This window comes from Colletotrichum paranaense (assembly GCF_030867605.1).
Source record: "Colletotrichum paranaense strain IMI 384185 chromosome Unknown Scaffold_10.1, whole genome shotgun sequence".
Lineage (NCBI taxonomy): Eukaryota > Fungi > Ascomycota > Sordariomycetes > Glomerellales > Glomerellaceae > Colletotrichum > Colletotrichum paranaense.
Window position 1 is genome coordinate 162,454 of NW_026848968.1, and position 25,565 is coordinate 188,018.

A 25,565-nucleotide genomic window follows, 5' to 3' on the forward strand; every position below is an offset into this window, starting at 1 on the left:
GTGAAGAACCAGCAAAGCACAATTGCGTCGAGACGGGGCATTAAGCATAGCAGCTGGCACATTGAACGAAAGCTAAGGTTCGGTGGCGGGCTGCATCGCGAGGCTGAATCTGCAGGAGGGATCTAACAATTGCAAGCTTGGAGGAAATTCAGATCTGGGCCAAAAAGTTCCCAAGCAATATCCATCCGTCAACCGAATTGAGCTCCGCGCCATTCGTCGGCGTGTACCTAGAAAGCGGGTCCTGCTGAGTCAGTCGGGAGCCTTTCGGCCCACGCAAGGCATGAGCCCATCTTCCTGATTGCTCCGTCCGTCCTTCAAAGCCGACATACGAGAAAGCCTTCGAAGCTGTAAACCACCACAAATCCGAAGTCAATCGCAATTGAATCGATCAAAATGGGGTACGTGCCTTTTCAGTAGACGAGCGACCGACCGGCGGTCGACGGAACGCTGTCGCCGTCAATCGCCGTCCATGTCGAAGTCGAGAACAATTATCATACGAGGGCATTTCTGACGTCCACACAGTATCGTCGACGCGAAGAACAAGGTCCCCGACCTCCAGAAGTTCTACCAGGCCGCCTACAAGGACCACACCCGTGTCTGGAAGATTGTATGTCGAATTGACTCTGGATATGCGCAATTGGCGCCTGCACCGACGGACGGACGCTGACTCGATAATCGCAGAACCCTCGCTCCCGCTGGTACATGATCCCCTACGTTACCCTTCTGTGGGGATCTCTTGGTGGTATGTTTGTTACTTACTCGAAAACTCATAAGGACGAATACTCACATCCAGCAGTCTCCTTCTACGGCATGGGCCGCAAGGTCCTCGGCTACAATACTTACTTCGGCAAGGAATAGACGCTGCTCGCGATGGATACCACCCCGTAGCGAGAGGCTCGGGACCGGACTGTATGATTCGTAGGGCGACCAATAGACCAAATGGACTTCACTAGGCCATTCTTCCTTAGTGACATGTTGACAAAAACCGAGAAACGTAATGACGTCGATCGTGGGAGTTCTCTTTTTTGACTATGCCTGTCAAAATAATCAAATGGTCAACCTTTTCCCGCTCCGTTCATTAGGCAGAAAAGGTCATCTAGAATACACATGCGCATCGGCACCGTAAGTAACGTCAAAATCTAGTGCTTGAGCGTCACCCAACCCTCTTGGACAGCTACAGCCGCTCCTCTCATTCATCTTTCATTCGCAGCATCTAGTAGCCGCTGGCTCCAGGTGCCTTCTCGTCCTTCTTCAGACTGATGAGGAGCTCGCGGAAGCGCTCCTTGCCGGAGCCGGAGGCGCCACCCTTAGAGCCCTTTCCGCTGACATCGACCAGCTTCGCGATTCTCTCCCAGCTCGTGCCGCCAGAGACAGTATCCTCACGGCTGGCGAGGAACTTCTCAGCATCCTTTTGCGTCTGGGCAATGCCCTTCTCCTTCTTGGCGTTGTAGTTGTTATAGAAATCGTCGATGTTCTCTCTGGCTTCCTTAATCGTCTCCTCACGCTGCTGGGCGAATTGCTGTGCCCGCTTCTCGTTCTGCGCATCTCTCTTCTCGCGCCACTCACGGATGACCGCGGGCTCCTCTTCCTCCTCGACGAAGGCATTGTAGCCAGAGTTGTAGTTTACGCTAGGAGCAGCGGTGATGCCAGCGCCGGGAATCTCGCCAGTGATGGCCTATGTATTCATCTGTTAGATGGTTCGTGGGGCGAAACTGTGGAATGACGAACCTCGTTCTGGGCAAGGTCTGGGAATTGCGACTCGAATGTCGACTCCTCGCTGATGACGTTTCCGCTACCTCCACCTCCAAGGAGATCATCGTCACCCGCTCCAAAGGCGATGGCATCATCACCGGTAGCAAACTGATCGGCATCGTCACCAAGAAGCGCCTTCTCGCGGGCAAGGAAGTCGTCGGTAGATGGTTCGGCGCCGGTGTCCTTGATGTCGGTTTGGGCTGAATGCGATCTGTCAGCCTGAGGAAGCACATTTGCGCTAAGACTACCTACCACCCGAATCGAAATCCTCTAGCGAAGGGAATCTGTCGGCCATTTTGATGTCTGGATTGTGGGTTGTTGAAGAATAGGAAAGATGGGCAGGTTGTCGACGTGGCTGCTGGGGATCAGATGCCAAGGAGCCGATTGGGATAGAATTCCACCCAGAAATAAAGCTGTACAGCGTGGTTGTCAATAACGGAATTTTCTTCCTGGAGACACTTGAATGCAATCGCGGCTGTAGGCTTGCAGAAATAAGTTGAGGTGAAGTATGGAATGTAAGGTACCTTTGATATGTGATAGGGACAACGGGAGGTTACCTTGAATGGGATGTCTCGTGGTGCTTGCCGTGTGCAGTGTGTAGTAACAGGTATCCACTTTGAAGCTGTTCCCATCGGTTAGTTGAATGCGCCTCTTCTGAAGTGTCACCCATGTGGTCCGAGCAGCCCCCTATGGCTAGGGATTCCAGGGTGAGGGAACTCTGTGGATATATGCATATACTGGATACTGCGAGGCGAATCTCTACTTAATGCATTACTATAGAGAGAGCAGGAGCGACCACGTCTGAGCCATCAGCGTTGTTTTGATTCTGGTTGACCTCCGTTAACTGACTTCCATATCGCCATCTCTCTCGTCACCAGCAAAGTCCACCATTTCATCTCACTGACCAGAAGTGTCGTGATTCTGGGTCTCCAATCCATCTGTCTTACTGGTTGGCCATCGGTGCAGGAGGGCTGCTAGATGCATTGATCTGGACGCTTCGCGGAAGCAGCTTTGGGAGGTCAGGTGTTTGCTACTAGGATTTCAAGCCTAGAGATCCCATTGACTGACTGATTGAATACCTTCCCATCCTTCTTTCCCTCACTCTGTCCCACTCATTCTTTCACTGCCTTGCTTCCTTTCGCTCTCTCGCCTACCTAGCCTACCTCACCACCTCGCTGGTCTAATATCGTTTGAAACTTTTTCAAGCACTACATTTCGGAGAGGGTCTTTTTTTTTTCAACTTCGACAGAAGTTCTTTAAGCCATCTTCACATCAACCTTAGCTACCCAAAATTCAATTTCGGCTCGGGTTTGCTTTTTTTATCAAAGGAAAGGGCAAGAAAACACATCCGTCCTCAGATCGTGTTTACTTCAAGTAAAGCAATTGGGTGCCTTCCCACTACCGACACCGTCGCAGAGACCACTTCCTACATATCTACAGCACCCATACAAAAATGGCGTACAACGACGATGCTGTGCTGGCAAAGCTATCGGCCCTCAATGAGAGCCATGACAGCATTGCGACTGCTGCGCAATGGATCATGTTCCATAAGTAAGCTAGGCCGATGAGTCCCGATACTCATACCGTTCTCACTTCAGTGCAAACTGACTTTGGCGTCTTCACAGGAGACATGCAGATCGCACAGTTGCCCTATGGATGCAGCGTCTTCGAGACTCATCAAGCACCAAGAGACTAAGCTTGGTCTATCTTGCAAATGGTAAGAGCCTTCAAGCATTGCAAAACCCCTGTCTTCCTGATGAGGACTCATGTATATATAAAAAGAATGATTCTTACACATTCACAGAGGTCACCCAGCAATCAAAGGCTCGGCACAAGGACGACTTCCTTGTTGCCTTTTCTCCAGTCATCGCTGAGGCGACAGCTTTGGCCTACAAGGGAGCGCCGGCTGAGATCCAGAACAAGCTCAGAAGGGTCATCGACGTCTGGAAAGACCGCTTCATTTTCGAGCCACCGGTTCAACAGGCCATCGAACGTGGCATTGATGGTAGACGTTTTCCCCAAATACGACAGCAACATATACTGATGATGCTTTAGAACTCGATAAGGCTCGCGGAACCGCCAAGGCAAACTTCGCTAGTCCCGGAATTGGCGGTGGTGGTCCTTCCGTTCCCGCAGAGCTTACTCCGCTCGTCACCTCCTATACCAATGTCTCGAAGCTCAACCTGCCCACTAAGACGGCTGTGAGCACCGCCAACCAGGATTTTGAAAAGGTTACCGACCCCTCGACACCTGTCCCATCGGCTCCCGTCTACGCGGCAAGACTTAATGGTCTCTTGAAGAGTTTGGCGAGTGCTGAGGGCGCTGTGGCAGAGTGCGTTAAGGCCCGAAAGGGCCTCATTGGCGAGTTGGAGAAGATGCTCAGCGCAAGTCAGGAGGCACTCGCGAACGACGAGAGGCAGCATGCCGACCTGATGTCACGTAAGGCAGAGACGGAGGAGAAGAGACGTGAGATTGAGCAAGCCATTATGCGGGGACTGCCGACTCACGAGGCTTCGCAATCCCCTGGCAACGGAGCATCCAAGACCCCTGAACCTGAGAGACCAGAAGTCGAGGCGCTTACACCTCCCCCCGTGGAGGCCTTCACACCGCCGTCTGTAGAGGCGCTCACCCCTCCCCCTGTCCATGATGAGCCGCCTGTTCCTCACCATGCAGAAGAGGATCGTGCCCGCTCAGCATCGAGCCAGGGTTTCCAGCCTCCAGCAGCTTCGGGCATTGAGATGCTGTCAGCCCTTGCCTCGCAATACCAATCTATCCCTGTCTCAGCAAACGGCGCGAAGAAGAGACGCCGAATCGACGGAGACGAGTTCCCTGACCTCGGAGGTGACGATGGAATTGATGCCGATGTAGCAGAAATGCTGCGTAAGGAAAGCAATGGCAGCGCGTGAATAACCAGTGTGTTAGAGACTGCGCCGCTCCGACTACTCGTTATGCCACAGATACGGCATTGAGAGGTTTTGGGCAGACATGGGCATGTAGTATTATACTAGAGAGCACACAGCAGGCGTCATTAGTCTTCGCGACCAGCTACGAAGATTAGTAGAACACCCGAGGGATCTCTGTGAGACGGAACCTCGACAGTTGTACTCTGAGTCCTAATTCGAAGCAGGAAACAACCTTCTAGGAACTGGCCATCCTTGGGGACATGGTTTGAGGTGGAAATCAGAAGAGTTGAAGCCAATCGCCAGCTTTTTTTTTATAGTATGTAAGGAACCAAGAAGCTAGGAATCACAACAAAACAGGACAAGCAATTAGTTGAGCCGAATCGGTTTCTTGATGATGGTGAAGCAATGCAAGGATTTGCATCTGGACCAGAAGGAATGGCGAACCGCATCTAAATCACTTTTTTGCCGCAAGTAGCTTATTTGCTTATTAGTGCTGTTCCTTTAGATCCTCGGCTGCTGCGGAGTGACGGCAGCATCCAGGTCGGCGAAAAGACATGCCCGGGCCGACTATCACCGAGGGGCCCTGCTCAGGTCAGGTAAGTAGCGGGTAGCAGCGACCCGTCAGCTGTCAGCATTCCTCCGGGTAAGGTACGGGCCATGCATCAAGCGCTGTAAATTTCGAGTGCGAACCGATGACGGAATCTCTCCGGTCCCTTCGTTAAACTACCTAGGTCGTGGCTGTATTCATGCGCAACCCGTCGTCGAGCTTCTTCGTATAATGGTGCACCCTCCTTCATCGCTTTCTGACTATGCGCCTCCCATGAGATAAATTCTTCTTCGATTCCACCATGGCTATGGGAGTAGTGCGATCCGCGGTGTTGCTCCCGCACCGCGCCGGGAGCTGCCCGACGACATTGGCATCGCTGATGACAACCCTCCCCAGCCTGCGCAATACCTCGACACCGCCAGTACTACAACATCCTCTCCTGTCACAGATTAGAAGCTTCAGCTCGAAGCCCGTTCAATCATTACCTGCAGTGCGCTCTGCTGCCATCCACCGATCTTCGCTACAGCGACCCGTTCCCCTCTCCCAAAAGCCTCAACTGCCCGGTCCGATCACGATCTTGCGCTATTTCTCGAATGGATTTTCCAAGCAACGAGACTCCCAGGCTACAACGCAAACACCGGCTACGCGAGACGGTGGTAGGGACGCGAACCAGACCGAACCCACGTCACAAGATCCCGAACAACCTGATGACTTCCAAAAGAGCGAGCGGGCTGCTAAGGCTGCTCAGGTCAACCTCAGTGCCAAGTTGTCAAAGGAGGGCAAGTCACAAGGCGGCAAGGCCGGATTTTCCGAGATTTGGCGATTGATCAAGATTGCGCGGCCGGAGCTGCGGTGGCTGGGAATCGCCATGATCTTCCTCGTCATCTCATCCGGAGTCACCATGTCCATCCCATTTTCCGTCGGCAGAATCCTCGACATGGCTACCAAAGACCCTGCTGAGGACGCGCGCCTGTTTGGCCTGACCATGCCGCAGTTTTTCACAGCCTTGGGTGTCATCTTGACCGTCGGAGCCATGGCCAACTTTGGACGCGTAATTCTCCTGCGTATCGTTGGCGAACGGGTCGTCGCCCGTCTGCGATCGTCCCTCTATCGGCGAACGTATGTACAGGATGCCGAGTTTTTCGATGCAAACCGAGTTGGAGACCTCATTTCGCGACTCAGTTCCGATACCGTCATTGTCGGCAAGTCAATCACCCAGAACATCAGCGATGGTCTGCGGGCTCTCTTCAGCGGAGGAGCCGGTTTCTGTGTCATGGTTTGGCTTAGTCCCAAGTTGACTGGACTTCTCCTAATCATGTTGCCGCCCGTCGCAGTCGGAGCCTTCTTCTACGGACGCGCAATCAGAAACGTGAGCAAGGGAATCCAGAAGAATCTCGGTACCTTGACGAAGATCGCTGAAGAACGCCTCGGCAACGTGAAAACGAGCCAGGCATTTGTTGGAGAGGTCCAAGAAGTTGGCCGCTACAACCGCCAGGTCAAGAAGATCTTTGCCTTGGGCAAGAAGGAATCTACAATCGCTGCCACTTTCTTCGCCTCGACGGGCTGGGCTGGTAACATGACCATCCTTGCCATGCTCATTGTTGGCGGTAACTTTGTCCGCGACGGCGCCATGACGCTGGGAGATCTGACATCTTTCATGATGTACACGGCTTTTGCAGGATCTAGTCTGTTTGGCCTTTCGTCTTTCTATTCAGAGCTGATGAAAGGAGTGGGTGCTGCCAGCCGCCTCTTCGAGCTGCAAGACCGAAAGCCGGGCATCTCGCAGACAGTCGGGCTCAAGGTGAAGTCGGCACAGGGCCCGATTCGGTTCTCAAACGTTTCATTTGCCTACCCTACACGACCTGCCGTCAATATTTTCAATGATCTCAACTTTGAAATTCCTTCGGGCAGCAATGTCTGTGTTGTGGGGCCTTCCGGTGGTGGTAAATCGACCGTTGCCGGCCTGCTGTTGCGATTCTACAATCCTATCTCTGGCTCTATTACTATCAATGGCGTTGACATTTCCAAGATGAATGTTAAGTCACTGCGACGCCGCATTGGCATGGTTGCGCAGGAGCCTGTCTTATTCTCTGGCTCGATTGCCGACAACATCTCCTATGGCAAGCCCAACGCCACCCGAGCTGAAATTATCGCAGCTGCGCGGAAGGCGAACTGCAACTTTATCAGCGACCTTCCCTCTGGATTGGACACGCAGGTGGGAGCCAGAGGCTCACAATTGTCGGGAGGTCAGAAGCAGCGCATCGCCATTGCGCGAGCGTTGATCAAGGACCCCGATATTCTTATCCTCGACGAGGCTACCTCTGCCTTGGACGCCGAGTCTGAAACGCTTGTCAACGCCGCCCTTACCTCGCTTCTCAGAGGCAGAAACACGACCATTTCTATTGCTCACCGACTGTCAACTATTAAGCGGTCTGACCTGATCATTGTCCTTTCCAACAACGGCGGAGTTGCCGAAATTGGCAAGTACACGGAGCTTTCTGCCGACAAGGACAGCGCCTTTAGCAAGCTCATGGAGTGGCAGATGAGTGGCGGCGATGTTCCCGACCCTCGCTCTAGTGATAGAGCTCATATTACAGAAGAGGAAGAAATCGAATCCGACCTAGAGCGGGAGGAGGGTGAAGAGGAGGTTGAGGAGCAGTTGCAGGAGGAGACGAGGGAGAAGGAGGCACGGCGCTGAAAAAAGCATATTCCACTTGATCTCTGGACAAGAGTAGGATTGCTTTGAAGGGGGTAAATGTGTGATTTTCTTGTGTTTTATATCAAAAAACGGCTGCTCAAATATGAAGCAGCCGTTCGGCAGCAACGGCGAATCACTTCCTACTATGGCGCAGCTCACACCGTGCTGCCGTCTTGTGTACTACAAACTATTCATCGGTTACACAGCATCATAGAATAACTCCGCTCGATCTTGATGGAGTGCTCCAAATTCAATACTTTGAATGCGTTTGATCGCTTGTTGTCAGAATATGAATATGATGTGTGAGGTACTCTTAGGGTTGCGAGGATTAAGGTATGAGATCCTCTAGTTGTCTATCTTGGAGTAGCACGGCTCCTGACACCTTGCCAACTAGGACAGTCTAGTTCAGAATTCTTCATTGTTCAACCTGACGCCGTTCCAAACGGCAGGTCGGCGTGCGAGTACCTGTGTCGCTGAGCCAGAAACGGACGGTGACCGGAAGGTTTCATTGGAGAAGTTGGAGTTTGCAGTAAGCTCCAAGCTCCCCATGTCTGCAAGCGGAGCTCAGCTCTTTGAGTGCCATGGCCCATGGCCACAGCGCCACCACCACTACACACCTTGGATGTCTTGAATCCGAACCCCAACAATAACACGTGAATTTCATCTCACCTCATCACTTCTCATAACCCGTGGTTCATCGTGATAATTCCGCTATATACTTATATCTGCAATCATATAGTCTTGCGTGCAACCCGTCAACCAATCTCACAGCATCATCGTCGTCATTATGGCCACGCAGACTGAGGGCACCTTTGAGGTGGACGGCCACAAGCTTCACAGCACAACTTGGACGGTAAGTGTAGACTCATTCACCCACTCACTCGATCCCTGGGGTTATCCCATGATGAACAAACACCCGGGCATAGCTGACGCTGCACCATCAGCCCGAGGGCCCCATCAAGGCCAAGCTCGTCTTCGTACACGGCTTCAGCGACCACGTGGGACGGTACGATGAGCTCTTCCCCAACCTCGCCGGCCGCGGCATCCAGGTCTTTAGCTGGGACCAGCGCGGATGGGGCCGCAGCGCTGCGACCAAGTCCGATCGGGGCCTCACAGGCCCGACGTCGCGCGTCCTCGCCGACGTGGCCGCCTTTATCAAATCCAAGATCCCGTCGCCACCTACGGACGCGCCGCTCTTTGTCATGGGCCACTCCATGGGCGGTGGTCAGGTCCTCGCGCTGGCCAGCGACCCGCAGTATCACGACCTCGTCGGTCAGGTGCGCGGCTGGCTCCTCGAGAGCCCCTTTATCGCCTTCACGCCCGGCGAGGAGCCGAGCCTCCTCAAGGTCTTCTTCGGCAAGCTCGCGAGTAAGGTTCTACCTAAGCAGCAGCTCGTCAACGAGATCCCCGCCGAACACCTCACGCGCGATAAAGCGGCGCAGCAGAGCATCCGCGACGACGACCTCATGCACAACACGGGCACGCTCGAGGGGCTGGCGGGCATGCTGGAGCGGACGGACCAGCTGGCGCAGAACAAGCTGACGCTGAGCGGCAACGTCAAGAGTCTCTGGCTGGGCCACGGCACCGAGGACAAGACGACATGCTTCAACGCCAGCAAGAAGTGGTTCGGTGCGCAGACGACGATTGAGGACGGGCACCACAAGCCATACGAGGGGGCGTATCACCAGCTGCACGCGGACCTGTGCAAGGACGAGTTCTTCAAAGATGTTGGGGATTGGATCCTCGAGAGGGCTGGAGAGCCTGCGGCAGCGAAGCCTGAGTCGAAGTTGTAGGAGACTGGACGGGCCCGCGGGATCTCTGCCTCTGCCTCTCATCCATGGAACCGGTATTTGTGTCTTGACATGTGGATTGTGATATATGGCTGTGCTTGGAAAGGTGCAGGTTATACCTGCTCCCACGCCAGTCTCTATGAAGTACCAGAGCTGAGAGGATACCGTTGGCATGCACGTTGCCGCTATTTCGCAGGATCAATATATGAGTCCCTTTTGAGCAGTATATTAATATGATCCAAGTTATTTGTTTTTTCTACTCTCATTCAGCAGCATCTCCCACCCGTGGGCCGAATACATATCAAATCATCCTTTTGAAGTTCTTCTTTACAAGCCTATTGAGGTAAGGTGTACTCGTGTATATCGATGCCAAGGTTGCCGAGCGGGTGGGATGTGACCCGGTTCCGGTTGTGCCCGAAGCACATGAGAAACGGGGACCCGAATCCAATGGCGCCCTAGTCCCGGCAGGTCTCGGTCCCCGGGGGAGCCTTCCAGGTAACGGCTTGTTTCGAAACATAAAGTCGACCCGCATCCCCGGGATTTTCAACTTCATCTCATTCATTTCTGTACCCTATCCAGCTGCGGATCGTGGATGGGGTTGTTTGGGCTACTGCTTCCGGAGTGTGTGAGACAATGCTGCATTTCTCCACCTCTCTACTGAGTGCTGACCGTCAAAGTCCGCTCTCACTTTCTATCCCTAGCGATTGGAAGAACCAGAAAGCAAGTTGCTTCTACTATCTGCTTTCAAATCTCTTCATTTGTCTCACAAGTCGGCTCGAAAGCCTCAGAAAGGGGACGAGTCTGATCGATGAAGTCATCGAGATCGCCAGCCCACGTACAGAACACAGGCATTGGACTGTCTGGCGTGGCATTCAACACTAGATTATGTACCACATTTCCCAGCGCTCAAACAGTGCCCTGTCTAGATGGGCGTCACATACTCTGTCTCCCATGCTTTCCCTTCAACATTGGTCATTAACAACGTTAGGACGAAGCGAAGGCAGTTCCCCACCTATGTCGAGGGCAAGTTCGCCGACCTTTTCTTTCGTTATGCAATATCATTCTTACCATTTCGAGCCTACAATATGCTGATGCAACTAAGTCTAGACCCGTCCGCCATCTCAATTGTGTCGCTCGAGTCGATAGTCTTCCTCCTCCCCGTGGGCAAATGATTGGCCCACAATCATTTTACCTCATGAACATGTTCTCTCTTTCCCTAACTAACCTCCACCTCCCCGGCACTTTTGGCTAGCTAATCAACGACACGGCAGAATAAGCAAGAGACGCCAGCGCCAGCGGGGAAGAAGCGCGCCTCACACGGCAGCAGCTCGACGACAACGCATCCCGTTGCACCCGCTATCCCCGCACATCCTGCAGCGATCCTGCCCCAGGAGCTTGCAATTCTCCGTACCAAACAAGATGCCTTTCCCATAAGCCCGCTTTGAGAGGGGCGAGAAGGTGTAGGCTTTGTTTGTCGGGTAACAACACAGGTTTCGAAGCTCTTTGAAATAACATAGGCGACATGGCCCAGACACCGAACCTCCATTTTGCATCACCCTCCACACGTCTCCTTCGCCACCCTTCTTCTTATCTCACAGCCCGTTAGCCTGGCTTATATCGATTCACTGGAAACAAGGCATTTGGCAAACGTCGTATTATCAACTTGTATCCTTTACTGCGCATAACTTACGGTTCATAAATCTGACGCCCGCCGCCACCATGGAGCCCGATCTCTCCATGAGCATCACCATGCATCCGCACCCCTTCCGGCTGCACACGCCATCCCATCTAGCAAACACCTCCCGAAGAGGCTCGATGCAACTCTCCAGCGAGGATGCCACAGCCAACGCCTCTAGTACGGCCATAGAGGCCGCAACTCACCATCCCGCTTCGCACGATGAGAAACACGAGCCCATCGCCCGACACTCTTCTGCCGCTACCGATGTCGAAGGTCAGCCCCATTTGCGATCCGATTCGGATCCTTACGGTCTCTCCGCGGCCTTCAAGACGCCGGAGGACCTCGCCCAGATCAGAGCCAACACCTCGCGCAAACGGGACAGTCAACCCGCCACCGACAAACCCAGCGGTAGAACTTCGCCAAACGGCTCCTGGCGTCAGGGCCACAAGGTCCAAAAGTTCTACGAAACGCAGAACGCTGCTATCGAGCGCATGCTGAAGTCCGTCGACGAGCATGTTGCTGAGGCTCGCCAGGAAGCCGGCGACGACCAGCTGCAGTTCCGGATCGCCGTCTGGGGCTCCTTCGCCGCAAACATCCTCCTCACAGCTCTACAGCTGTACGCGGCCATCAGCACTGGCTCCCTGTCGCTCATCACCACAATGGCCGACGCCATCTTTGACCCCATGAGCAATCTGACCCTTATCCTGGCCGGCCGCGCCATCAAAAGGGTGAACCCGCGCCGCTTCCCCGCTGGCAAGGCCCGCCTTGAGACTGTCGGAAACATCGTCTTCTGCTTCCTCATGATCTCAGTTTCGCTCATCATCATCGCCTTCGCTGCACGCGAGCTAGCTACCGAGAGGGAGTCGGCCAACGAGACGAAGGCTTTCCGCATTGAGCCAATCGTTGCCGTCTGTTGCGCCTTTACAACCAAGTTTGTACTCTTCCTGTACTGCTTTTCCCTGCGAAACCGATATTCCCAGGTTCGCATCCTCTGGTCCGACCACCGCAACGACTTGCTGGTGAACGGCTTCGGTATCCTCACATCTGTTGGCGGTTCAAAACTTAAGTGGTATATCGACCCAACTGGCGCCATAATATTGTCATTGATCGTATCCGGCATCTGGTTGCGAACCGCCATCGCCGAGTTTTTGCTACTCGTTGGTGTAACCGCCTCGATCGAGACCCAGCAGCTCATCACCTACGTCTGCTTGACGCACTCCCCTGCCATTCAGGGCATCGACACGGTGCGTGTCTATCACTCGGGCCCACGGCTCATCGCCGAGGTGGACATCGTCATGGACCCCGCCAATACACTAGCCCAGACGCACGATGTGGCAGAGGCGCTGCAAGTCAAGTTGGAGAGTCTACCGGATGTGGAGCGGGCCTACGTACATATCGACTATGAGACTACACACAAGCCGGAGCATGCGTTCAAGAAGGACCTGTAAAGATGTGTAATAGTATACGCCAAATAGTTGATAGCAAAGCTTTCACAAGAAACATTGAAGAGCATTATTATGACAGTTACACCGCAACAGAACACTGATGGCTCCCAATGTTCCTTCTGGGGCCGACTCGAGTGACAAGAGCTTTTCATAACCATTAACAACCCCTTTTCGGCCCATTAAGGTTTTGACACCAGTATGATGCGAGGGCCAGCCTCTGTGGACATACTCTGTACGGTTCATATGAATATCCGCTCCCCAGTAGTGGTATGGCAAAAGGCACAGACTCTGCTCTTGCCCACAACATCTGGATTCACTTGACGTTAGCATCCCAAGGTTGTCCTAAGCAAATGGGGGATACGCACTCTGCCACAGGGCTGTCTCGATGTCCCAAAATACTTGCTGGTGATCTCTCTGCTCAATGAGCTGCATACGGCTTATCGTGCTTGCGACATTCTGGCCGCTACCAAGAGACTTGAGCCACTGATCACAACAACAGCCCGGCCGAAATGTGACTGAGCGGAGCTGAAGCAGTGTCGATGAACGCAGATATTGGATAAAGGGGTCCATCCGGTGGCTCTGCGTCGCCCGTAGCCTCAATCCGACAACGAAGTCATTGCGGCCATAGAGTATCGGGGTGGCTTCTTGTTCGATCTGCCTGCATGTCCGTAGGATCTCGACGTGAGGTTTCCTATGGGTCAGCGATACGACGCGAGGTCTCGGGCGGGGAGCCCGTAGGTAGGCGACTTGGTGCTCCGGCGGCTCAACTTTGACGTGGAGCTGGCGGCGGCTGCTCGACACGATAATGGGCTCCGGGTTGAGGAGTAGGAGCTCGTAGATGTCTAGGCGGAGCTCGTAAGGGAGACTGAAAAAGTCTAGGCGGCGCGGGCGAGGCTCCACGGTGATTGGCTGTAATGGCTATAAGAAGTGAGTGTGCTTAAACATTATAATTGAGATTGGTTCCAGCAAGGATCGCTTCAACGAGAAAACGGACAGGGCTTTGAACATGCAAAATGCTGTGAGGCCCTATTGTGGTAGGTAGGTAAATAGGTAACAGGCTCCGAGTCTGTACACAGTAAGACGACCGGTCCAGTGACTGCAGGATTGAAAGTGCCGTGCCGGGTAGACCCTTGATGCAGATCATCAGCTTGAGCTGCGAGAGATGTTGGATCCCCGCACCGAGATGCGGAGGTGGTCCACAGGGTCCTTCTTGCTTTGCCCGCCTCAATGCATCCCTCAGCTCATGTGACGTTTGTGTAAAGTGTTGGGGCGAGTGAGTAGGCATGGGTAGTGCCATGCTACTCCATAGTGTAGAGGATGGATATCTCCAGATGGTCCACACTCGTGTCCAACGTCTTCCGGCATCCTGCCGCAACCATGGTGGAATCCAGATACGGAACTCGGTGATGGACAGAAGATCAGATGCAGACTCACAATGACGGCTTGCGTCTGCAGTTCTGGCTCTGACATTGACCAACCAGGACTGGGCGGGTAGATGACCTCGTCAATAGCGTATTGGTGGTGGTCATGAGCACCGGGACCTTCCATTGCGGATGACGAGTATGATGCAGCAGTCTGTCTGCAGCATACCTAGAACTGACGGGGGATTAGGCGAGCTGGGGAGGGACGTCAGGCATGCAGTGGTATGCAGTAGTAAGGCGGGGCAAAGATTGAGAGGAAAAGGTGCCGGTGGACGGATGAGGTGAGAGAGGGCCCGACGAGAGGTGATGGAGAGTTTGTGTAAATTAATCCGGCGCATGGCTCGATTCGCCTTTCCAAGGGTCCTTTGTCTTTTTCCTGATGGGAAGCATCTTTCTCCGATCGAGGAAGCCCCCATGTCCCGGATCACCAGATTGGACAGCACGATAGGTCCAGGAGCCGTGGGCAAGACATGCGGGAGGGGAGGTGCAAGGAGCTTCCCGAGTTCACCTCACGTCATTTCCTTCTCCTGGTATTCCTTTTTCTCCAACCTCGCAACTTCCCAACGGCAGGCGATGCGAGTCTGGGTCTCGGAGGGGGTAAAGGAAGGCAGCCGGTAGATGCGGGGAAGCTGCGTTCATATCATGAAACTACCCGCCCTCCATTCAACAACTACCTTAGACCACTACCTATGAGATGGAGGAACTACGGACATGGTACGCAGACTTTCCCAGCTTCAGGCTGACAGCTTCGATAGCTTGAAGGGTGGGGAAGGAGGGGTTGGTGACCTCTGCCCACGGGCAGTTTTCCACCTCCGAAAACCTTTGCACACTACCTGAGCGTGCTGGGTGGGATCGCCGTCATGAGATGGTCAAAGTGTAATGCCCATTATCGGAGCAAGAAAAGGATTGAGTGATGAACCAGGATGACTGTGGCGGCTAGCAATGGTTATGCACGTAAGAACCTAGATCATCTCACGAGGGGCTCCATGGTAAGGATGTCCGAGGAAATACATCAGACGCTTTGATACTTGGCCTCTGTGAGCATGAAGATGAAATTGCTCAACTGAAATGCCCATTGAAGGCCCAGTAATGGAGGGAGATTGCTGTTGAGACGAGCAAGAAGTTGAGAGGCATATCCCTTGAGAAATAGCAAGAAGCTCCGAGACGTCTAGAAAATGCGTCACGAAAGCTGAAGAGAAATATCGAGTGATTTGGGGGCTTGAAGGCACCAGAAATGGACAGGGAGGTCCAAAGTCTGGGAGAAGAAAGGGGTCTGCGTGCCAGCCTTGCCAATCTTTTTCTTCTACGGAGTACTCTGCCCATGTTTCAATTTCAAGGAGTTTCACTCTCTAGTAATTTTCAACAGCTCTCAGTTCTCTTACCTACTCTGATAGTCTTCTACTTTGCCTCATTGTTACCCTCAAGTAAGCTTCTTCATCATAGGAGCTGGACTGTTTTTTTCTTCCTTGAGAAACCTTGTGCCGGGCTAGCAGAAGCTGCAGCAATGTCTCGTGCCTCCAGTTCCGCTACCATGCTGCAAGTTGTGGGACCCAAGGGCGAGTGACATATTTATATGGGACGTTCCTGAAGAACCTACGCAGTAATAAGACAAGGTTGAAGGAACGAGTGTCGAGCCTCGGCAAGAATGGCCTGAAATATCTGAGTCGCGTGTGGCCGTTGAGCCTTCATTTCTACCTCTGGAATTCTCATATAGTAGGGGAATGGATTGAGGAACACGAACAAACACAGGAAAGAAGGCCTTTGTGATGAGGAAAATTTCACGCCCGCGACAAGTGAGGTGAGGTATGACCAGGCCGGGGCACAGTCCGAAGAGGTGCACAAGCTCTGACCTTCCTTGGCAGCCGTTCGAGTCCATTGCTTTTCAGCGCGCGAACCTTCAGGGTGGGTTGCTCCCAAACACGCCGGGACTAGGTAAAGGTACCTCAGCATGCAAAGACCCGCTGGAACGGCGTAATTCAAGTGTTCAAGTACCTCATAAGCTTGCGCATTAAGGTATCTTCACAGACGTCAGATGCTCCTTACCTTAGGTACCTACGGTAGGTACCTCAGGTACGTAGATACTTTGGGTATCTTAGGTAGTCGAAGCTCCTGCTTCCGCTTCCTTCTTTTCGTTGCGTCCATCCTTCCATCTGCCAAAAAGAATACACGCGTGCCTACTCCGTACCTTGGAATATCTTGCTTCGAACAGCTTATCTGGAACAAAAAGGTTCTTTCTTCCTTTGGCCCTCGTTCATTTGCAGCTAGAATGGCAGTTACCTTATAATATCCCAGCTGTATTTGCTCAGTTGCAATTTCCGTAGCTGCAACGGCCTTGCTTGTGCAGCTTCCCAACGACCCACGCCGCCCTTTCCGTCCTGTCCTAGGCCGCGAAGCTCTATCTGGGTCCCCAGTCACGCATCATCGACCTCGCTACGGAGTACGATACCAATACTCCGTAGCTCTGCTCTCTTTCCACTCAGGTAGAGGTAGAGATACCTGAAGCGTTGAACTAAAGCTGCTGCTAGCCCGTCTTCGTTTCTTACCGGTACGTCCCCATCAGGTTGTGCGACTCTAGCTTTGCTGCACAATGACCCGAAGCTCTTGGTCTTCGTACAGGACGGAAAATGACAGGCATCGCGACTAACAACGATTTCCCGCTAATGACATGATTACGAGCCACAGACCAACCGCTTGGCTGTCTAGACCCTCTACGTCCCATTTTGCGCATGCCTCTTCGCGACAGGCGTTGACATTGATTCACTCTCCTCACTCTGATAAACCAGTGCCGGTGACGTCCCTTTCCGGGTTTGCTCTCCTTCCTCCCGTTTTCCCACCTTTCGTCTACCTCTTCTCTCCCGCAACGTCGTCTCCCAGGTAGGTCCGGATACATGGCGGAATACGAAGGAGAACCACATCATATTGTCAGGCTCCTCCGCGGATACTTACTTACTTCTCGCATAGCCAAGGTACCCTGGCCGACATCTGCAGCGAACCCACTTCAGAGCTGCCCTCCACCTCCACGCCTCCCTCTCTCTCCGCACCAGCTTGCACCTGGACTGAACCTGGACCGGGCCTCGACTTGAACGTGGACGCACGGCTCCTCATCCCCGCCACGCCCATCCGCTGTCCGTCACTTCGCAAACAACTTTTGTCGTGCCACTCAACACTTCCAACCTCCTACGAGAAAACCTGTAATATACTGTTCATGGCCACTCGCTGAAAAAACAGATCCTGTGTCGTTGTATCGTTGATCCTGCTCTTTAGTTTTGTGTCTCGCAACGCCATACACACACAATGGCGCCGCTTCGTGGAGGAGAACAGGTCTATGCGACGGTTCGTATCCCCAATCGCCATCGCAAAGCCCAGCGAGCACAGGAAAAAAAAAAAAAAAGTAAACAAAGAGCTAACAGCCACTTTCGCATAGCTTCTGTTGAACGACGCATACCTTCCAGGTTAGTTTCTGGCCCTCGATCTACTTTTCAAAGCTTTGCTGACCAAATTGTAACCAGGCGCATTGGTTCTTGCTCATTCTCTCCGCGATGCCGGCACTTCGAAACAGCTGGTCGTGCTCGTCACGCTCGATACCGTATCTGCCGAGGTTATCACAGAACTCAAGGTGAGCTCGCGACAACCTTGGCGCCAATTGATCTCTCCGTACAATGTACTGATGCCTCCCCGGTGCAGGCTGTCTACGATCATGTCATCCCCGTGCCGCGCATTCGGAATGCTCGACCAGCGAACTTGTACCTCATGAACCGGCCTGATCTCCACTCAGCCTTCACCAAAGTCAACCTCTGGCGCCAGACTCAATTTTCCAAAATTGTCTACATCGATGCCGATGTCGTCGCCTATCGAGCTCCTGACGAACTATTCGACATTGCCGCGCCCTTCTCTGCCGCACCCGATATCGGATGGCCGGATCTTTTCAATACTGGTGTAATGGTTCTGAGCCCCAACATGGGAGACTACTATGCTCTCATGGCGATGGCGGAGAGGGGCATTTCTTTCGATGGTGCCGACCAAGGTCTCCTCAACATGCACTTCAAGAATACGTACAATCGCATCAGCTTCACCTACAATGTCACACCCTCGGCACATTACCAGTACGTGCCTGCGTACCGACACTTCCAGTCCAGCATCAACATGGTGCATTTCATTGGCCCCGACAAGCCGTGGTTCCAAGGTCGACAAGCGAGCAAAGGAGATTCACCATTCGAAGACATGATTGGAAGATGGTGGGCCGTTTACGACCGGCATTACAGAGTTGCCGTGTGTCTCCCAACGTCGTTTTCTTTCGGGCAGAACAAGAGCTTACGTCTCCATAGGAAACAGCATCTGCTCCGCCACAAGAGCAGCAGCCACAGGTTCAGGAGGAGCATACTCCTGTCCAGCAGCAGCAGACACATCAGGAACAGCAGGTTCCTGAGATTGTACAGTATTTTACTAAAGGAGAATTCCAGCCGCAAGCTGCGCAAGCAGCATCAACGGGTGAGCATTTCCACGGGGCGGAAACGCCCCGTAGCCACGGTGGCACACACTACCAGACGGTGCCCTCTTCCTCGGGTCATCCGGCTCATGGCCCTTCCCACCATGATGCTCACGATGCTGGCTCTTTCCAGTCATGTGTTCATCACGAACAGCCCCATCATGGTCAAGGATCCCAGCCTGAGATCGCGTATCAGGCTGGCCATTCGTTACCCCCTTCGAGCGATTCATTTGGTGCTTTTGCTGGAACGCAAGCTGAGGCTCGATCAGAGCAGATTTCAGCACATGAGGGGCGGGGTGAATCAGTACCAGTGGAGCAACCAAGAGAGCCAACTCCTCCGCCAGCATGGGACGCTCAGAGGTTCGTCAATGATATAGCCCACTAGCTCTTTCTTCTGATACTAACTTTATACCAGACAACCCCCACCGGCAGATTCAAGACCAGAGGCACTCAACTTCCCTTCACAGACGTATGAGATGTCTCAGGACCCCGCTCCATTTGTGCCCCCCCAACGATACCCGAGTCCCCCAAGAAACATGTGGTATGAGGTTCCGAAGGACAAGCCAACGCAGAAGCCTCGTCACCTCTTCCCATGGGAGATCAACCAACCCAAGCCGACCAGAGTCTTCACTGCGGATTTGGCCGAGCCGGAAGCCGAAGAATCTTCGAGCACGCCGACTGGTGAGCACGCGGCGTCTTTCACGGCGTCTTCCACATCCCAGGCTCCCGCTGAGCCGTCTCTTTTAGGATCATCGACGACTGGTCAAAAGAGCGAGCCCAGCACCCCAGCCACTCCAACTATCAAAGTCAGCCCGTCGGACCCTTGGACCGCTTTTACACGTACGAATGCCTGGGACGAAGTACCCGAAATCGAACGTTACGTCGAGGGTCTCCAGAAGCATCGTCGTGGGAAGAGCCAGGGCTCGGTGGGAACCTCTGATGGAAAGACAGCAAAGGAGCATGGGCTCAAGCTCACAGACTTCCCTAGCGTAGTCGACAGACCTAGTCTTCCAGTCACTCCTGCACCTATCCGTCGGCCAAAGTTCTGGGGCGGTGGCCCCAAACCTGGCGACGGAGAGGATGATGAGGAACTGCCGGTCGCCCAGGGCGTGCCGCCGCAGACTGACTGGGTATGTGTGCATGGAATTCGGTGGACTCCCGCAGACTGTCTTTGCGAATATACTAACCTGCCCTTGCGCCCCAAGGACCCTTCTGCACAGCTTCAGGAATTGGCTAAGCAGCAGTCAGAGGCTTTGTTGAAGAAGCTCGGTGGTGGTGAAGGTGGACCTGAGGGTGTGAGTCGAGAGATCCCGAAACGTTCCTTGCCGTTCGGCTCGGAGAGAGTGTTTCCACCTACTTATGTTGCGCAGTCGTCTAAAGGAGTGGTACTCAGTCCGCAGCCGGTGAAAGGCAGCGCGACTACGAGTGTTTTGCGCAATCTGGGTGGTGAGCAGGCACAGATCCAAGAGCCGGCGTATCAAGGTCCGGGTACCGCCTGGGAGAGGGGAGAGGGTGCCCCGTTGTGGGAGACGCCTGCACTTCCTATGGAGGAGCAGCGCGATGTGCTCGACACATAATGGGTAATGAAGTATGGGACTCGTGTCTAATAATTACATCATACAGCAGCAATATTTCAGGCTTACGAAGGATGGAATTGATGGCATATGGCAAGGAAATGGGGAGCTTCATTGTATCATATTGGTGGCGATGTTTCCGAGGTGCCGTCCAGTGCGGATGGGGGGCGTGAAGGTCATAATGCGGGACGAAGAATGGCGAGTCGGATTCAATGAATTGGTATATATACATATCTTGTCAATAACCCTGCTTGTGTAGGCAGTATGGTTTATCATCTCACCAATTCAAGGATTGCATCTAGACATGTTGTTTCCCCCATGTCCATTATTTCGGTCTTCGAGGGAAAAGCTTCGGGAAATTCTATCAGATTCCAAACATCAATCATGTAGTGGTCTCATGTCGATTCGTGGTCGTCAGGTGTACGCATTACCTTGGACAAATGGGCATCTTCATTATCAAGTTATTTGAAGCCAGCACACGCGTGACATACTCAGTCATTATGCCTGATACGATGGATAGAAGACGGTTCCTCGAAGAGCGCTTATCTCGCGTACTTAATATTCGCTAGTAATCCTACAGAAAATTGGTATGATTTTTACACTTCAACCAAAAGAATACCGCCCTAAACGCCACGTAATGCCTGCTCCTTGGCCGTATTTATTCGTCGTCGTCAACGGCTTCCTCGACCGTGACAGCCTTGGCCTTGGCTTTGCCCTTGCTACTACTACCGCCTTCCTCCTCGGCACTTCCCTCGGCCACCGCGGGGGCCGTGGCGGACGTCTTCTCTGGCGAACTTCTAGGCGCGTCCTCATCGTATCTCGGGGGTTCGTCGATAGACGTCTCCGATGGGGCGTTGTTGCCCAATCCCGGCAAACCACGTCCGTTGCCGAAAAGCTGGTTCGCTCCGCCCCAGTTAGGTAGCACCGGGTTCGGGGCAAGGACCGGCGGCGGGTCCGTCTGATTCGTGGAGACATCATGACCAGAGCCAACGGGCTCTTGTCTTTGCTCGTGGATGGTAGAGCGCGTTGAGAAGTCATTCGTAGCAGCGTGAGTTGAGTCGGCATCCTGGGTCACGCCAACGACTGGAGCTTGCGGGACAGGTGCCTCCGAAGGCTGAGCTGTCTCGCCCGACGCCGACAACGGCCTTTCGGGGAAGGGCTGAGATCCGGGGGCGCCTTCTATCCGCTGAAGAGGAAGAAGTGACCATCCAGGTGGGATCACTACGCCTTCTGGGAGCTCAGAGCTGCCGGCCGGAATTGCGTTGGAGTGGTTTGCGGCTCCATGCCGTGTCACCACTGGGCCGTTCACACGCAGGGTATGATGGATGGGCACTTGCGATAACGACATTGCCGGAAGTGGCATCTGCTGTGGCTGGCCCAGGTTGAACACCGGCGGGGTCGGTCCAGGATTCTGGGGTACGTTTTGGGCCTGTTCTGTAAGCTGCTGCAGCTGGCGAATACGGCTCAGCTCTGCTGTAAGAAGATGTAGTGTCTGCAGTTCCTGGTGCATGCTCTGAAGGGTTGACACCTCACGCTGTATCATCTGCTCGAGCTGTTGAATCTGCTGCCGGATAGCTGGCATGTTGTTGCCGCCTGGCGTTTGTGCAGCGGGCGTAAAAGGGCCAGCGGGACCGCCCTGAGCGAAGGGTGTTGGGATGGCCTCCTGGGGAACACCCATTTGCTGTGCCAACTGCTGCATGTTCTCGCCCTGGGCGAAACCGAGGCGGAGAGGGCCAAGCTGGAAGACTCGCGCTGCACCGTTGCGGGGCGGTTGCTGAGCTGGCTGGCCGCCGAGAGCGGCGCCCGGTGCATGGTTCGCAGGCGGTTGCTGGCCAGGTGGGACAGCAGGCGCAGCTCCGAGCCCCCCGAGACCAATTCTAGCGAACATTGCGTCCCGATTCTGCGGTACGGCGCCATTATTGTTGTTGTTCGTAATGACAACAGGGCTTCGGCAGGTAGGACAGACTTGTTGACGCTCAAGCCAACTCTTGAGGCATCCAAAGTGTAGGATATGTCCACACGGAAGCTTTTTAGGTCGCACACGTTCGACGGCCCCGTTGCTTGGGTCCCAGGGACGCATCTCCTCTCGGCAGATGATACATGTATCCTCTCGTCCCAAATCCTCCTCAGTAGCGTCAGGATACTTGTTCATGTCTTCGACAGCCTTGCGGTAGCGCCACAGTGCTGAACCCCTCTTAATGACAGATCTGGCTGTCATGAAAAGGTCACGCATGATGTGAATCGGCAAGCCGTAGAATGTGAGCAAGATGCCGAAGAACACCAGGTAGATGGCCAGTTTCACACAATCTGGATACTGTCAAAGCATGGCCACGGCCGCAGAGTTTCGGTGTAACTTACCAGCGAAAAGGTCCAGGATCAGTATCCACTGACCCTTTGCCTCCCATCCAGGAACCTCAATGTCCATTTCATCAATGTCCTCCTCACGAGGCAATTCGGGCTGATCCTCACCCGCACCGTTTTGTTCGCGCTGTCGGATGAGTTCCTCGCGCTCCTCGCGAACTTGTCTTCGTCGCTCCTCCAGGCGCAATCTCGTTTGCGTCTTGACAATGTTCTGCTCCATCACTGACACCAAGTACCGAATTCCGGTTCGTGCTGAGCATGTTGCCAAAACAGCGAATTCGAAGAGGAACATGACCATCATGTTAGGACGTGCTTGTTGGATAACTGTAGAGACAGTGTATCGAAGGAGCCAAGTGTCGTATACCAAGCTTAAGAGAAGTGACAAGCTGAGCCTAGTGTGGAAGAGACCCGGGTTCGCAGGAGGCTGTTGCTCGAGAACCTCAACGCGGCCATCGCCAATCCAGCCCCAGACCTTGCCTGTCACCAGTGCGGTAAACATGACGAGGAACCACGCGCCAATCTCCTCCCGGAATATCGTCATCGCGAGGCATGTTTCGGTAATAGCGAACCAGGCTTTTTCGGAAAGTTGCTCGACTTCAACTTGTCGCAGCGGGCCATACAGGAGTCGTTGCAGGCCGTATATCAGGGTACCGTAGATGAGGTAAATGAAGTTGACCAGGACCTGGAAGCACTAATCAGCTTCGGTTGCAGCGGGACCACGAGGAAGGCCAGATAACGCACCAATAAGCAGAAGTTGCTCTGCGCGAGGTAGACCATGGCCGAGTAAAAGTTGGCTCGTTGGTGGAAGGCTGATACGACGACCGAGGCCGCCAGGGCCGTGGAAACCTATGTCTCTGGGTCAGCAAGTTACAGCTCCGAGATGGCCAGGCGTGTCTGGCGGAGACGGAGCTATGCGAACGGAGCTTGTTCGATAGCTCCAACAGCGTCACTTACCCCTGCGTACCACGCGAGCCTCATCTTGACTTTTGATGGGCTGTTAGCACGGGAATTGGTGATGTGGAGTGAGGGAAGCCCTCAGGTGCCCATGTTGTTGATGCAGGCCAAAGAAAGTCCGGATGCGCGGTGTTGGCGTGGTAGTACGTCTCTTTCGGAGGCCGTAGTTGATGCCACGTTAATGACAAGCATCCACTTGCTGCGGTGGATTACCTGAGCAGAGCAGTGACGCCACAGTATCCAACTACCTCAACGCGGTAGCGCGGGAAGGTTGGAGGTGGAGCACGTGATGGTTCGTTACACAAGGTGACTAAATCGGGGCTACATTAAGCCGACTCCGGCCACGATCCAAACGACAGGCCGGCCCTGCCGTTCCTTATCTTGGTCACCGAGCCCCCGATAAGGATGACAGCGTTCGTCTTCCGCAATGAGTTGGACGGCGCTCTTCTCATGTCCGCTTGAAAACGGATAGCTTTTGCCAAAGGAGACGCCGTAGTCGTTTCCCATCTCCCTGCTGAGGAAGTTGAAGTGGTATTTTGGAAAGTCATCTGTCTGCCTCGGTAAATGCGACAATGATAACTTGGTCGTAAAACCTCACTTTTCTAACTCCCTCGTGCTTCATCCATGGCCACGATGACAGCTGGATTGATGCCCATTGCTACTCCAGCGCTCCTCACATCGCTAAAGAATCAACCACATGTTCCCAAGCATGCTTGGTATTTCATTGCTGCCACGACTTTGACCATACTGAATCGGCCAGATGAGATACCGCAAGTCTACGATCATGTCATGAAACACGGCCTCGGTCCTGATGATGTGAAGCCGGGCCCGGAGGAACACCTCACAATCTTGAGGAAGCTACGTGAAGCACTCGTCAAGGCTTCTGCAGTTGGAGGCCTGCCCAAGGTACCGGTTTCATACTGTACTTCTCTACTTGGAAACAGTCACTGACATGAAGTAGACCATCAATTCTCTCATGGAGTTGAAGAAAGTGACACCGGAGCACCTACTAGATGAGCCGCAAGGTGCGAATGATACGCTTTCTTCATCGCCGACTGCACGGCATGTGGACATACACCACACTCCCTCTTCCAAGATCTTGCAGCGCGGCCAGGGCTTCTGGGATAACATCTACGGCAAGATATCGAGACGGGTAATGAGTCAGATGGACCGCTCGGGCACGGAAGACCTCGGTTTAACCGCCCGGCTGATGTATGGGTACATACTCAGCAATACCAACGTTTTGTCTCCAGTAGAGACATCCTACGTTCTCATTGCTGGGTTGATACCGCAGGATGTGAATCCTCAGCTGAAGGGTCATCTCAAAGGCGCTCTCAACGGTGGCGCATCTGCCGAGGAGGTGAGGGCTGTGAGAGGCATCGTCATGGACATATGCAAAGCTTCAGGCATGAACCAACTCGGTGACGGTGTACCTGGTGGATGGGGCTGGCGAAGCGAGGTTGCAACTGTATGATGGCTATGTATGCTACAGGGCGAGATAGACGGGGCGACGGTATGGTAGTGAAGACTATCTCGATATGGAGACTTTGGATTGGCTAAGTCACATCAAGTGACAGCGTGTGACGGTAAGAAAGCCCTCACGAGGCTTCTCAGCACCGAGGAAAGCCTCGTGGTAGGCAGAATGATATGCTTCCTGCAATACAGCACACATCACGATACTGGGGATGAGGCTCGGCGGGCAATCAAGAGGTTCCGCCGCGGTCACAATTCCGCAATAGACGAGGCCGGAAGCGATACACTTAGCGACAAGAGCACGGCGAAGATTGACTGGCCCACAAACGCTGGCACCCAAGTGTCAGAGTTGAGTTATGATATTTGTGTTCCCGTGATATGATAGACCGTGGTACGAACGGAGCCAGCTGCTGCGCTGCAGGGCATGGGGGTAAGTCGTGGACGGTGGCCCTGCCCGCATTGCATACGTACATCACCCATATG

General features: G+C 53.7%; 10 protein-coding genes across 10 annotated transcripts; 7 read left to right on the forward strand and 3 right to left on the reverse strand.

Moving 5' to 3' along the window:
- Positions 1-393: 393 nt before the first annotated feature.
- CPAR01_11720 (uncharacterized protein) lies at positions 394-858 on the forward strand (the record flags this gene model as incomplete). Its single annotated transcript, XM_060495979.1, has 4 exons — positions 394-398; positions 523-607; positions 682-742; positions 797-858. 4 exons carry the CDS (start codon positions 394-396, stop codon positions 856-858), a joined length of 213 nt encoding a protein of 70 aa, XP_060344764.1.
- A 355-nt stretch (positions 859-1,213) lies between these two features.
- Positions 1,214-2,047, reverse strand: CPAR01_11721 (clathrin light chain; the record flags this gene model as incomplete). Its single annotated transcript, XM_060495980.1, has 3 exons — positions 1,214-1,675; positions 1,729-1,952; positions 2,005-2,047. The coding sequence occupies 3 exons, from the start codon at positions 2,045-2,047 to the stop codon at positions 1,214-1,216; spliced, it is 729 nt and encodes a 242-aa protein (XP_060344765.1).
- Positions 2,048-3,205: 1,158 nt separating this feature from the next.
- Positions 3,206-4,658, forward strand: CPAR01_11722 (uncharacterized protein; the record flags this gene model as incomplete). Its single annotated transcript, XM_060495981.1, has 4 exons — positions 3,206-3,303; positions 3,378-3,469; positions 3,557-3,757; positions 3,808-4,658. 4 exons carry the CDS (start codon positions 3,206-3,208, stop codon positions 4,656-4,658), a joined length of 1,242 nt encoding a protein of 413 aa, XP_060344766.1.
- An 845-nt stretch (positions 4,659-5,503) lies between these two features.
- Positions 5,504-7,900, forward strand: CPAR01_11723 (ABC transporter; the record flags this gene model as incomplete). The annotated part of the gene is made up of 1 exon (XM_060495982.1): positions 5,504-7,900. One exon carries the CDS (start codon positions 5,504-5,506, stop codon positions 7,898-7,900), a length of 2,397 nt encoding a protein of 798 aa, XP_060344767.1.
- A 787-nt stretch (positions 7,901-8,687) lies between these two features.
- On the forward strand, positions 8,688-9,693 carry CPAR01_11724 (hydrolase; the record flags this gene model as incomplete). The annotated part of the gene is made up of 2 exons (XM_060495983.1): positions 8,688-8,753; positions 8,827-9,693. The coding sequence occupies 2 exons, from the start codon at positions 8,688-8,690 to the stop codon at positions 9,691-9,693; spliced, it is 933 nt and encodes a 310-aa protein (XP_060344768.1).
- A 1,716-nt stretch (positions 9,694-11,409) lies between these two features.
- On the forward strand, positions 11,410-12,816 carry CPAR01_11725 (cation efflux family protein; the record flags this gene model as incomplete). Its single annotated transcript, XM_060495984.1, has 1 exon — positions 11,410-12,816. One exon carries the CDS (start codon positions 11,410-11,412, stop codon positions 12,814-12,816), a length of 1,407 nt encoding a protein of 468 aa, XP_060344769.1.
- Positions 12,817-13,155: 339 nt separating this feature from the next.
- Positions 13,156-14,361, reverse strand: CPAR01_11726 (uncharacterized protein; the record flags this gene model as incomplete). Its single annotated transcript, XM_060495985.1, has 2 exons — positions 13,156-13,731; positions 14,248-14,361. The coding sequence occupies 2 exons, from the start codon at positions 14,359-14,361 to the stop codon at positions 13,156-13,158; spliced, it is 690 nt and encodes a 229-aa protein (XP_060344770.1).
- A 3,167-nt stretch (positions 14,362-17,528) lies between these two features.
- Positions 17,529-20,297, forward strand: CPAR01_11727 (glycosyl transferase family 8; the record flags this gene model as incomplete). The annotated part of the gene is made up of 6 exons (XM_060495986.1): positions 17,529-17,567; positions 17,659-17,686; positions 17,744-17,850; positions 17,919-18,503; positions 18,560-19,080; positions 19,136-20,297. The coding sequence occupies 6 exons, from the start codon at positions 17,529-17,531 to the stop codon at positions 20,295-20,297; spliced, it is 2,442 nt and encodes an 813-aa protein (XP_060344771.1).
- Positions 20,298-20,952: 655 nt separating this feature from the next.
- CPAR01_11728 (uncharacterized protein) lies at positions 20,953-23,633 on the reverse strand (the record flags this gene model as incomplete). The annotated part of the gene is made up of 4 exons (XM_060495987.1): positions 20,953-22,601; positions 22,653-23,337; positions 23,397-23,501; positions 23,610-23,633. 4 exons carry the CDS (start codon positions 23,631-23,633, stop codon positions 20,953-20,955), a joined length of 2,463 nt encoding a protein of 820 aa, XP_060344772.1.
- Positions 23,634-24,242: 609 nt separating this feature from the next.
- Positions 24,243-25,083, forward strand: CPAR01_11729 (carboxymuconolactone decarboxylase; the record flags this gene model as incomplete). Its single annotated transcript, XM_060495988.1, has 2 exons — positions 24,243-24,515; positions 24,571-25,083. 2 exons carry the CDS (start codon positions 24,243-24,245, stop codon positions 25,081-25,083), a joined length of 786 nt encoding a protein of 261 aa, XP_060344773.1.
- Positions 25,084-25,565: the final 482 nt, after the last annotated feature.